This window comes from Stomoxys calcitrans, chromosome 3 (assembly GCF_963082655.1).
Source record: "Stomoxys calcitrans chromosome 3, idStoCalc2.1, whole genome shotgun sequence".
Lineage (NCBI taxonomy): Eukaryota > Metazoa > Arthropoda > Insecta > Diptera > Muscidae > Stomoxys > Stomoxys calcitrans.
In genome coordinates this window covers 8,185,821-8,199,053 of record NC_081554.1, presented here as the reverse complement: position 1 = coordinate 8,199,053, position 13,233 = coordinate 8,185,821, and the positions used below count along the sequence as shown (strand labels likewise).

The following is a 13,233-nucleotide window of genomic DNA, read 5'->3' as shown; positions in this document are numbered from 1 at the left end:
TTGAAAATTTTTTATAGATTTTTTTACAAAAAAAAATTAAAACAAATCTATTTATATAAAAATAATAATTATTATTAGTAACAGAAACAAACAAGTTAACAAATATGTATAAACAAAAATAATCTACATCCATATGGGTTGTGGAAAAAATATAACAAAATGTTTTTTTTTTTAAATAAACTAAAATCAAATTAAAGCGACTTTCTATAAGGTATTTATTAAAAATTATTTATCATTATTATAAAGAACACTGTGTTGTTGTTGGAAACGGTTTTTTTTTTGTAATAAGACATGACATTTTAGTACAACAAGAAGATACATAAGCGAAGATACTAGGAGAGAGGAGACTAGAGGCTCTCGTAAGAGAGGACACTAGAAACGAGGAAAGGAAATGTAGAAATAAAAAATAAAAATAAAACAAATAACTAAATCAAATAAATAAAATAAAAATAGTAAAACAATAAAAAACCAAATTAACAAAAAAATTTAAAACTTGAAAAAAATTGAAAATGAAAGAAATTAGCAATATGCATAAACGCAGTATGTTTGGCCGACCATAACTTTCGATAACCATCTCCTTTGGACCTCCGACGTACAAATGGAACTAAAAAAAAACATTCGGCGACATTAAAAAGTCAACTCAACTCAGAAAATCGACTTACAGACTTTAGGCGTTATTGAAAAGTGTTACTAATAGCATCATACTGGATGCGAATGCCAGAGGATTTTTATAATACAATCTCTCAAGAAGAAAAATCGGGAAACTATATTCTAGGGTAGCCCCCCACCAAAAAAGTGGATTTATGTGCACCCTACTTACTTTGCACAGATATTGGTGTACCTAATGTAAGCCTTTTTAAGCTCAAGAAGACAAATTGGAGAATTGGGGTTAGACGAAAGAGGACCACAGTTACATTCTGGATACTGTAGATGCGGTGGATAGAATGAAGAAGGTCTTTAATACCTGGCAACTAGATTTAGGATTGCCTTTCCAGAAAGAGAGGATTATTGGAAGACGTACACTGAAATCTCGGCTTCGTGATGGAATCAGAGATGGGACTGGAGTTTACTCCGAGACACTCTATATCGGCATGTAGGATTTCGATACCGAAATGTAGCTGAGACTGCGAGACGAGGCTACTGTCATACAGTACGATAACCTCTAATGAAACCCGAGAAAGGGATATACAGCCTTCAAAACGCAGGATGCTTATACACGTACTTTTGGGTGTGTCAGGTTGAAACTTGCTACCTACTCCCTTCTTACATCTTGTCATCTTCCTATCTCGTCTGTTAGTCTGATCTGCTTATTCATACTTTTTCAACTACTTTGTTTTTCTGGCTAGACTTCGAGTAAACTCACTCACTCAAAAATGGAAATGTTTTTTTTTCAGGAAAGTCGGAATGATACATATCACCTGGACCTAGAGAAAGCTTCTCCAAAGAAAAACTAAACATCATACCCGCTCTCATATCATTACAATGCTAAATTATGTGGGAAGCAATGGGATTGGGTGTCAGGAATTGGGCGTTTTACGAATTTTAGGGATTCTTGTCGAGTGCTCGAGATTACAGTTAGGGCTCAAGTGCAGGGTTCTCTGGTATGACATTTTAAGTAGGAAAACATCTCATGCTCTGAGTTTGGCTTAGGAGTAATATAAGCGGTATATCGCATTGAAGACATGGATATGTGGACCTTGGTAATGGTTGAAAGGATACAAAAAGGAGCAACTCAGGCTCTTCGATAGTACAAATGGTTTTTCATGAGAAGAAATCCGCTGTTTTTTAGGCTCTAAAGAGACTTTCGTGCAATGTGAGTGGAATGGATCAACTGATGGATGGGTTCATATTACAGAACCAATCAATCTACAATGATCGCGCCAATTCGGCATAGATTAATATTAGAGTCTGCAGAGAGTTCACGACGTATGGCCTGAAATTTTGAAAAGAAAAAATGACTTCCTATATACTAAGCACTCATTTTTAGTCTAGGTCAGTGATGGACATACTATCACTATTAAAAAGACCAAACTGTGTTTGTGCGAATATCCTCAAACATAAACTAAATGAAATAGCTTAGAAATTGAGCCACGAAGCGGTTTACACTGTACTTGAGTATCTGTTTGTTTTATCTATGCCCGCGGGCATAGGAATGTATGTGCGGATATGTATGGTGCCTATCTATGGTCTAGGTTCTGAATGTCCACGGCTATGTTAGATTACTCATACCGCACTGAATACATTGGATATGTGAACTAGGGATATCATTGGTGTTAAGAACGTGATGTCAGTATAAGACTTCCTTTGTGTCAATGCCTCGATCTGGTCGAAGAAGCCACCTGAGTTCAGATCCCGAATCTTCTAGGAGGACTCAGGAAAAACTTCACTGATAAGTGTGGGAAGAGGCTACATAGTGATGGATAAGCAGTCTTGAATTTCTTCAGTCCCTCAGGTACCCTGGTGACCAACTGTAGCTTGGCTTAACTGAATAGTTCGCGGAAAATCCGCTAATGAGAGAAATCCGAATCTATCTTACGATATCTAACTCCGGTTGTTATTCTGGTTTCAATGGAGACAACTTTTTTAAGGAGTGTGGAAACTAAAAAAAAAAAACTGGGCTTATGGAAGAGTTGGGTGTGGCTCTACCTTGAATTAAAATAGTTTGGGTTCCACAATCGATGGTAAAGTACTGCTACTCCGTTTTGTGCTTGAGGACATCCAGCAATCCGGTCGCCCCCTAACATAGATAAAGATCAAGTTATGACACTTTTGAAGGATGATGGGAGCCCAATGGAAAAAAAAACTGACTACTAAATGACAGACTTTGCGGGCCTGGGTACATTTACACCATTTTCAAGAGAGTACAAGCGACACCCATGGTGGGAACTGACCAAAAAGATAAGAGGTGTCAATGGGATGGATCAAAAATCTTGGAGTTTGGTTATTACAAGAATTAAAGATAAACTCTAAAGCAAACTCATGGCCGTAAGCAAAGCTTTGTATACAAATGTTTCACCCAATACGGACTGGGTGATTTCTGGAGCTAAAGCCAATGTGAAAATAAGTTGTCCAACTAAAAACAACTCAAATTTTTATATTTTTGACTTCAGGCGTCATAAATTATTGAGCGACATCTAGCTAAAAGTCTTAAAAGAAGATCGAAGTGTGTGTAAGAAACTGACTCGTACTCCATTGAGTTTTATAGAAAAGATTACAAAACCCCAGCAATACGTGTCAGTAATTTGAATGCATAGCGCCATCTATCTGTTAAAAATTTCCACACTCATTGCTGACTTGACTTCCTACTCCGTTCAACATCTCATACTCTGAGAGAGTTTAAAGCTCTATGTGAAACTTCCTAAATGCCATATGTCATGTCTGATCATAAACGATTTCTTGTTTGTTATAACTATACTTTGTTTTTCATTTGTAACAAACACAGTGTTGTGGTTAACAACTAAACTAAGGTATATACGTACTACCTATATATCCAAAAATTGTTTTTTTTTTATATATAAATGTAAATGTATGTATATGTGTATAAATGTACGAAACTTAATTCCTGCTGATAACTTGACCAGTTTTGGCATTAACTAATATAGTTTTATGGCGTGTAGACTGTTGGTCATCAGGATTCTGGTTGGGGGTTTGTGCTGTTGTAGCCGTCGCCGCCGCCGTCGCCGTTGCTGCTGTAGCACCGCCTTGGCGACTTATTCTGCGTCTCAGGCGATCACTTATGTTTTGAGAACTGGCAGGGTTGTTGTTGTTGTTGTTGCTATTATTGTTCGAAGAGGATGACGTTGAGGAGGAAGATGAGTTTGCAGTTTGTTGAGATTCTTGGGTCTCCTTCTTGATGGTCAAGCAACCATCATTTTTGTATAAAATAATTTTAGCACATTTCTGAGGTGGCTGTTGCTCAGAATTTTCCACAGGACTTTGTCCGGGCGCTTCATCGTTGCTTTGTTTGAAGTTTTCGTTGACACGATCTTCATCATTGTTGTTGTTGTTGTTGTTATTGTGGTTGCCATTGTTCGATTGCACCTCTTTTTTAATGATATTCATATTGACACCCTCTTCCTCTGTTTCATGAGGCTGTTGACCGGCATCAGCATCTGCATCATCGTCGCCTTCATCCAAGGGTTGCTCCATGCTCAACTCCAATTTATCATAGCTGGTGAAAAAGGCCACCTCCTTCAATTTCTCCATGCTATTGAAATGGACACGTGTATGTTCTTCGATTTGTTCCTGCTCCTCAGCAGTATAATCGCAATGTTCACAGGTATAGGCTAAGCGTTGTTGCGAGACCGCAATATGCTGTTGTATGTGGGTTTTGAACTCTGTCGCGTGGGAACTTTCAAAAGGACAGTGCTGGCAACGTTCTTTGGCCTCTGCGGCTGCCTCATCTTCTTGGTCGGCATTGTCATGTGGGGATTTGTCCATTGCATGATGATCTGCTTCGGGCTCACTGGTAGCACCCGATGCCGTGGTAGAAGCTGAAGGATTAGATTCATCGGCCTCCGGTAGTATTTTCTTGCTCTCACTATCTTCAGCATTGGCAGCGCCTACAGCCAATGGCGGACTTTGTTTCGATTCCAATTGTTTTTTCAACAAAGAATTTCCCCCCTCAAAGGCCTGACCCTGGGAACTGGAGGTTATGGCTGAATTTTGACCACCCAGTTTCGTCACCATGTGATGTCCTGTGGGTTGTGTGGGGTTCTCATTCAAATCCTGATCCACCACCCATATGGTTTCGTGATGTTGCTGATGGTGATGCTGTTTGCGGGTGGCTGTTATGTGCATTAACTTGGGTGCCCTGAACACCGGATCATCTTTGCAGTTTTTGTACAGTTCATTGCACTTCTCCTGGTATTGGGTGGTGTGGACATTGCGATGGGCCTGTATCAGAGATTCATGGGCCGCCCTATAATCGCAATATTCACATTGATATTTGCGATTATCTTCCAAGGGGTTGCCGCTGTTAGAGGAGGAGGAGGATGACGATGTCATAAGCGGCTCATGCTGCCTCAAGTGGTCGTCCAGATCGATTTTGGCCGTCTGGGGATCACTGTGTTTTTGGGCATAGCGTGCAGGACATTTGTTGCAATAGAATATCGAACGATATTGATATTCGGGGGGCAGCTGTTGCGTTTGATGTTGTGCTGAGGTGGAGGCTGCCACAGTATTGGAACGTTGTTGAGCAGGAGACGATACACTCGAGGCAATGTGTTTGATGCCTGACAAGTCAATGGCCAAAGGCGGGTCCTAAGGAAAGGGGAAAGAGAAAATTAAAAAAAAAAAATTAATAATTGAGGAAATTCAGGATTTTCTAAGTGAAATTAAGGGACCTTGGAAAATATTCCTTAAAATAGACCTCCCTTTAGTTAACATTAATTACTACAATAATTAGTCCCCTCTGGCGGACAGTAGAATATGGGTGAAATTTTTTCAAAAGAAATCTTGTTTGGAAAATTTGTCATTCTCTCTTACCTGCTGACTCTTGGCTGCTGCTGCCATCTTGAGGGCCAAACTGAAATCCATACTTAAACTATTCGTTCCAGCCAGCGCCTGTTGCTGTTGTTGCGGCAACAATTGATGGACCGTTCGCAGATGAGAGCTCAAATGCTGCTTTTTGGCACACACAAAGGTGCACAAATGACACTCATACTGGGTGGGTTTGTGCAATGAGATGTGATAGTTCATCTGTGATTTGCTGTCACATATGTAAGGACACAAAGGACATTTCTGTTGTTTTGATTTGGCATTTTGATTGTTGTTGGATGATGAGGCATTGGTGACATGGCCACCACCACTGGCGGCATGATTAAGAGACTGTGACTCCAGCAATTGGGCCAAATTAGAATTGTTGACGGCGGTGGTGTTGTTTGCTGCCGCCTTCAGTAGATTAAGATTCTGCAGATTATTGGAATTGGCCGAGGATGAGGAGGAGGATACACGGGTGATTTCAATTTGATCGTTCTTTTGCAATTGTTGCTGCAGCAACAACTCCTCAGCCATGCTGGTAATGCTGGCCATGGTGGCAGCAGCAGTGGCATTGGGATTGCTGCTATTTTGTGCTGCCGCTGCTTTATAGGCAGCGGCCAAATAGGCTACTGCAGCAGCCTGTAGGTCCTGTGACGGGCCTGAAGCCAACGCCAAGGGTGAGTGTAGCAGCGAATGGACAGCAGTTTCGCTTTTCGGTAGGCTGATGGATAATTTGGCGGCCGCTGCTGCTGCTGTTTGATTGTTGTTGTCCATAAGTACATTAGTGTTGTTGTTGTTATTATTGTTCATATTGTTGTTGTGGTTTTGCTGTTGTTGTTGTAGGGCTTTTAAAGTCAAGCTATATTGATTATTGTTGCTGCCGCTTAACGACTGCGTTTGCTGCTCACTTAAGGCCCCATTTACCAAAGGCTTATAAATGGGAGCCGCATGCCTATCGCCCGTAGCTGCACGATCAAGGGTTTCGATGTTGATTACGCCAGCGTGTTTCAAACGACAATGTCGCTGTAATTGTTCGAAGAAAAGAGAAGAAGAAGAAGAAGTTGTTTTATAAAATCGGCCATCTAGTAGCAGAAGTTTAAGTTAAAATCATGGGAAAGATGATGGAAAAAATGCTTAACCCATAACCCTAGCCATACTTTTTTTTTACCAAATGAAACATACACAGATATACACATATGAATACATTTAGAGATACACATTACAATATAAGTAAGGTTGGTAAGATATTGGCTAAAATGTAATGAAATAAACCAAAGCCAACACCAGAATATATAACAAAAGAAAAAGAAAAACATATAACTTAACCAATGTTTAGCACCATAAACCATAGAATATAGGACTTAGAAGTATATTAGCGTTTAGTTCGCGTTTAGCAAAACAAGACTATTTGACAAACGACAGCGAAATTGGAAGTTGGAAACTGAAATCAAGTAAGTAAAAGGCTTACATCCGTATTCGTATAACTTAAAACAGCTTTCTAGTGGGTCTTTTTGACAGTTCTATAAAGGAAATCTGTCAAAAAAGCCTGATTTAACGTTACTTTAGGATGTGTGAATATGGGCATTAGTATGCAGGGCCCGAACTCCTGTGGTTCCACATTGATTTTGTTCAAATCATAATGACTTAAGACAGGGCATTGACAGAGAAAATTACATCTTCCGCGGAGTAAGTTCCATGACCCGACAGTCATAGAACTTACTCCGCAGAAGATGGAATTTTTTCTGTCAATGCCCTGCCATAAGTCATTATGGTTTAACAAGAATCAATGCCCCTCCCTAAGTCATAGTAGGAATAAGCTACTGCGGTTTTCAGGCATTGGAGGAATAAATTGGTCTAAACCCAAGCATTTTAAAATCTTTCATCCTATCATCAAAGTGGTATGGTACATTGATTAAATGTGCCGAAATCATGGGCGATGCCTGTTAGACCATTTGTATCGAAGAGAGAAAGGCGGGGAAGCAAAATGGGCCACACAAGGCTCGGTGGAAATCCAGACATCTAATATCTGGTATCATTCCAACCCAACTTTACCTGACCAATCCTAAAAACATAAATCGGTTCATATGGAGAATATTTGTGATTAAACCCTTTTTGGGAACATCAAAATCCGATTCCAGCTAAACCATATTCGGCCCAGCCGAAATCTTTAAAAGTGGACTTTCCCGATGATAAAACAGTAAGGAAGGGCAAAAGTCGGGCAATGCCGACTGTATAATACCCTACACCTACCCTAAAAGTACAATGTGGGAGCTATATCCAATTCTGAACCAATTGTGATGGATCTTGGCGAGCAAATATATTCAAACTGTAATAACCACAGTTGCCAATGACAACATTTTTGCAAATTACTCAAAGTCTGACGAACATATATATGGGAGCTATAAATAACTCCAACTTTCCCCTCCTACTGGTACTGTGCCATCTAAAACTTCTCTCTAAAGATGTGTCGCACTGCGGCACGTCGTTCGGACACGGCTATAAAAAGGAGGCCCCTTATCATTGGGCTTAAACTTCAATTGGACTGCACTCATTGATATGTGAGAAGTTTGCCCCTGTTCCTTAGTGGAATGTTCATGGACAAAATTTGTATTGTGTATATCTAATTCTGAACCGATTTCAAGCAAACTTCTCAGATAATGTGGTAGTCGTCGAGGAAAGCGTTTTGCACAATTTTGGCAAGATGGGTCAATAAATGCGCTTGCTGTGATTCCAGAAGTTAAAATCGGGCATTATATACATATGAAACCTATATCTATATCTTAACCGATTGTCATGAAATTCAACAGTTATGTCGAGAGTCATAAGAAAATCCTTCCTGCCGAATTTCGAGAGAATCGGTTAACAAAAGACCACTTAATTGCAATATTACTGCAAATCGGCCGAACATATATATGGGAGCTATATCAAAATCTGAACCAATTTCGAGCAAACTTCTCACGTACTGTGACAATCGTCGAGGAAAGCGTTGAACGAAGTTTTGGGAAAATTGGTCAATCAATGCGCTTGCTGTGGCTCTAGAAGTTAAAATCGGGCGATATATACATATGAGACCTATATCTAAATCTAAACCGATTTCCATGAAATTCACCAGTAATGCCGAGAGTCATAAAAAAATCGTTCCAGCCAAATTTCGAGAGAATCGGTTAACAAATGACCATTTTATTGCATTATTACTGAAAATCGGACGAACATATATATGCGAGCTATATCCAAATCTGAACCGATTTTTCCCGGTTTCAATAGGCTTCATCTCTAGAAAAACATGCCTGTACCAAATTTGAAGACGATCAGTTGAAAACTGCGACCTGAACTTTGTACACAAATTAACATGGACAGACGGACAGACAGACAGCCAGACGGACAGACGGACATAGCTAAATCGAATCAAAAAGTGATTCTAAGTCGATCGGTACACTTATCAATGGGTCTATCTCTCTTTCTTCTGGGTGTTACAAACAAATTCATTAAGTTATAATACCCTGTACCACAGTAGTGGCGTAGGGTATTCTTTATAAAAGACTATCACCGAAATAACTGCTTAAAGATGATGATCCAATCTCTAAAATGGATTTTTTTGGAAATCTTGCCCCACATTGAGATTTTGTGGCTCTAATTACATGTTCCAATAGATAATTGTCGCAGAAGAAGAAAGTGGTGGTTCCACGCTAACATGAAGAAGTTTGGGGCCAAGTGCCTAGTGCTTTCGTTCCATCACTGAAACCCCAATGAAATGGACATATGAACTATTCAGGGCAATATAAGACTGAAATTAAAGGAATTAAGCGTACCGTACAAATGTGTCACCCCAATTTAGGGCTAATTTTCTGGGAAGCTAACATACCCCCAAAACCAACCAAGGGATATGTAGTTCATAACCAGATATAGCTCCAATATTAACTAATCTCCCGATTATAATATTGAGCCCCTAGAGGGCGCCACTCTTATCCGAATTAGCTGAAATTGTGCCCAATAACTTCTCATATGAACCCAAAAATACAACTATGGCCTCTATCAGTCCATAACCTAAAATAGCTCCCATATAAACCGATCTCCAAATGCTACTTCTTGAGCCTCTAAGGAGCACAATTCATATCTGATTTGGCTGAAATTATGCACAAATGTCTGTACTATGACCTCCAAAATCAACGCCAAGAATGGCTATAACCTGATATGCAAATTTGCCCATGAACAGGGCAATTAAGGAAGAGGGGCTAATTTCTTATGAGAAGGAAGAGAATCAGAACTCCCAAAGAGCATAAACTGCTTAAATGTTGAAAAAGAAAAAGAGCTCCCCCATTTCAAGTACTGTGGAAAGACCAAGCCAGACCTCCCGCAATGGAGACTTCAGACAGTGTCCTGTGGAGGGACACAAAGCCGGAATAGGAACGAAGGAAACGCGCATGGCCCCTGAGTCTTTATGGAGGACTGCGACTTCCAAAAGGATGCCACAGCCTTCGCGGAAAGGAAAAATGGTCGCTGAGGTAAGGAGTCGCCCTCTTACGCCAGAGTGGCAAGCCATCGATATTGGCAGTGCATCCGGTAGAATTCGAACAGTTCATCGGTACTAAGTCGAGCATCTGATAAACGAATGGGTTATCGAACATGTGTTGAACTTTGAAGGGGGTTCTCCCATACAAATTATGAGCTGCGAGAGGGGCTATCTTAACGTTGCGCTTTGCCTCAGCAGAATGTATTGATAGCGTCAAAAAGCTCCTTGGAAATATCCACACTCATTGAGGCGCAAAGCATGCTCTTGTGAGAAAGATGGATGTTCACATGGGCGATGGTCTTCATCAAGGGTGAGGGCGGCAAATTCACAACGGAACGCATGATGGAAGTCTTAAACAAGCAAAACCAAGATTTGGTCGTGGATTAATGGGAGGTCTTCCACAGGCAGGAGAAGGTGGAAGAAACTCTCCTTGTGGTTGCTATTGTTCAAGTCTCCGTGGCATATTTGGGTAAGACTAAGGGCATGGCGCTCTACGGGACCAAGGCTGTCTTTTTCAAGATTGGGAAGACCAGGATAGGCAAAGACCTTCATATTGAGACATGATGCCGGGCAGTGACAGGTGACTGAATACCGCCTAAAAAACAGGGTGCTGACGATGAGACAATTGCCGATTGTCCCAATATTGGGAAGACTAGAAGAAGCAAAGATCCTAATACAAAAACATCAGACAGTGCAGGCACCGCAGACTCAATAACAGTCAATGACTTTCTCGAGATTCGGAAGACTACGACAGGCAAAGATCCTAATACTAAAACAGGCAATCTGTTCGGAAAATATGATCAATGAGGTTCTGGATTGGAGGGTCTCAAAGGAGCACTCCTTCTCAGACCATCGCTACTTCAGGTTAAGAAAAGCACGGCCAGTACCGAATCCGATAAGCTTCCGTAATAAGTTGAGTGGGTCTCATGACATAAATATAAGGAAGAAAGTGGCACAGGGCATGCCACAGGGGGGCATTTTGTCGCCATTCCTATGGGTGACAACCATTAACGATTTATTACCGATGCTGACTAACGAGGGATTTGAACTCAGACGATATTATAGTAATTCTAAGAGGTAAGGATGAGAGAAGTATCCCCTGTTCCATAATGGAATGTTCATGGACGAAATGGTCTTGCAGATGGCATACGACTGGGCTAGACCCAAAAGGTCTCAATGTTAACCCAGAAAAGAATGAAATTTGCCTGTTCACGAGAAAGACGAAGGTGTACCAATTTGACGCACCACGTTTCCTCAATGAAACGATTTCGATATTTGGCAAGGTCAAATACTTAGGAGTGATTTTGGACTGAATTGGAAGTGTCAGATTCAAGAGCGTACTGAGAAGGGTCACAGATATTGGGCATTATGTAGCCGGGGTGTAAGTTCGAAATGGGACTCGAGTTTGAGGATAGTCCTCTAGCGAGCGTGATTAGACCAATACTAACTTACGCCTCAGTAGTTTGGTGGACCACGATTGAGAAAAAGTGCAACGTAAGGATAATACAACAGGTTCAGAGAACATGTTGTCCTGGCATAGGCGGAGCGATGAGGACCCCGCCCACTACGGCACTGGAGACTATTCTAGATATCCGACCCTGGCTATGGGACTTAATTCTAGATATCCCTCCCATTGACATACAGATTAAATGTGAGGCAGTCACTTAAGGTGATGGGAGAATGAATAGAGAATAGGAGCAGGTCATACCATCGTGGTATAAACGAGGCGACGATAGGAAACCCGGATGGATTAGAGTTTTCCGATTGGATACCTGATATGGCACTTGAAGTCGAGTGCGAGACATTGCTGCCAGGGGCACAGTCTTGGATTGAAGGAACTCTGGTATTGCCATCTGGTATATCATGCTTCACAGATGAATCAAAGCTAGAGGACAAAGTGGGCTTGGGGGTCTACATTGAGAACCTAAAAACTGAGATCTGCTTTCGACTGCCTGTCCATAATACGATCCTGCAGCCAGAGATCCGGGACAGAAAACTGGCCATGAGTGGGCTTGGGGGTTTACATCGAGAACCTAAAAACTGAGATCTGTTTTCGACTGCCTGTCCATAATACGATCCTGCAGGCAGAGATCCGGGACAGAAAACTGGCCATGAGGGCAATAACAACCAAGACGGTAAGGTCACGAACAGCCTTGGAGTGTATGAAGGAGATTAACGCCTTCCCTGAGAATGGCATAATCCGCATTGTTTGGGTGCCGTCTCATAGCGAAGTAAGGGGAAATGAAAATACAGATGTTTAGGCAGCGATTACCAGAGAATTGCCATCAATAAACTTGGTTAACCCGAATACTTTCGGGTCGAAGCAGTCAGAGTTAGGGCCGTGGTCAACGAATGCATGTAACACTGTGGAACAGCGAAACGTTCGGTAGGATGGCGAAAATCGTATGGGGAGATCCGGATCGTGAGAAGATGAGGCTTTTGCTGAAAGGAAGTTAGAAGGAGGTCAGTATAGCTTTCGGTATCATAACCGGATTCATGGTACTATGAGCTCACTTATGCAACATCGGTGCGGCAAGTGATAGCATGTGTAGGGCATGTGGGAGATGATGAGATTTTGGATCATTTTCTATGTCATTGCATAGCTTTCGCGGCTAACATACAGTGTTACATAGCTGGGGACAGAATACCAGACATGAACCATCTTAGGGGCGTGTTATGGAAAACAATTAAGGATTTTTTTTCAATAATAGCGCGTTATTTCTAACTTAGATTTTCGAGTACTGGCTTAGATGTTTGCCCCTAGAGGGCATAATCGGGCGGATTAATATGCGCACCCTCTTTCCAACTTAACCAAACCTATTTGGACCAAATCGATAAATTTTTAGGGTTTCACTTATTCGGTTTCGACTGTATTAGGTTAAATTACACACATCTAGAAACCTTAATCGCTATCCTCTTCACTAGGGAACTTTGGGTCCACTGTGATCGCCCTAGAAAAGTTTAAAAAAAAACGCAGAAGACAGGTTAAAATTACAGCAATGCGGTGTTAGATAGGAAGGGATTCAAAGCCTATAACCATAATGGGAGCCAATCGGACTGAAAAAGTTCCCTGCCATATCAAGCTTACGCAGTAGTCAAGAACAGCGAGTGGAATATGTGACTGTAGAGAATCCTGGCAGAAAAAATGTCTTCACCATAAGCCTTTTTCTTCTTTCCGTAATTGCAGGGCTGTCTTGTCTATAACTTCTCATCCCCATAAATGCTGAGAAGTCCGCCTCTTT

General features: G+C 41.2%; 1 protein-coding gene across 7 annotated transcripts in view; it reads right to left on the bottom strand.

Annotated features, from left to right (window-relative positions):
* Positions 1–643: 643 nt before the first annotated feature.
* LOC106092002 (uncharacterized) overlaps positions 644–13,233 on the bottom strand; it is a 106,479-nt gene continuing 93,889 nt past the window's right edge. For all 7 annotated transcript variants that reach the window (XM_013258751.2, XM_013258734.2, XM_059365121.1 and 4 more), the window contains 2 exons: positions 5,488–6,504; positions 644–5,262 (listed from right to left, as the gene is read on the bottom strand). In XM_013258751.2, the coding sequence (XP_013114205.2) occupies positions 3,556–5,262; positions 5,488–6,504 (2,724 nt within the window). In that variant the 3' untranslated portion in view covers positions 644–3,555. The remainder of the gene's footprint in view (positions 5,263–5,487; positions 6,505–13,233) is intronic.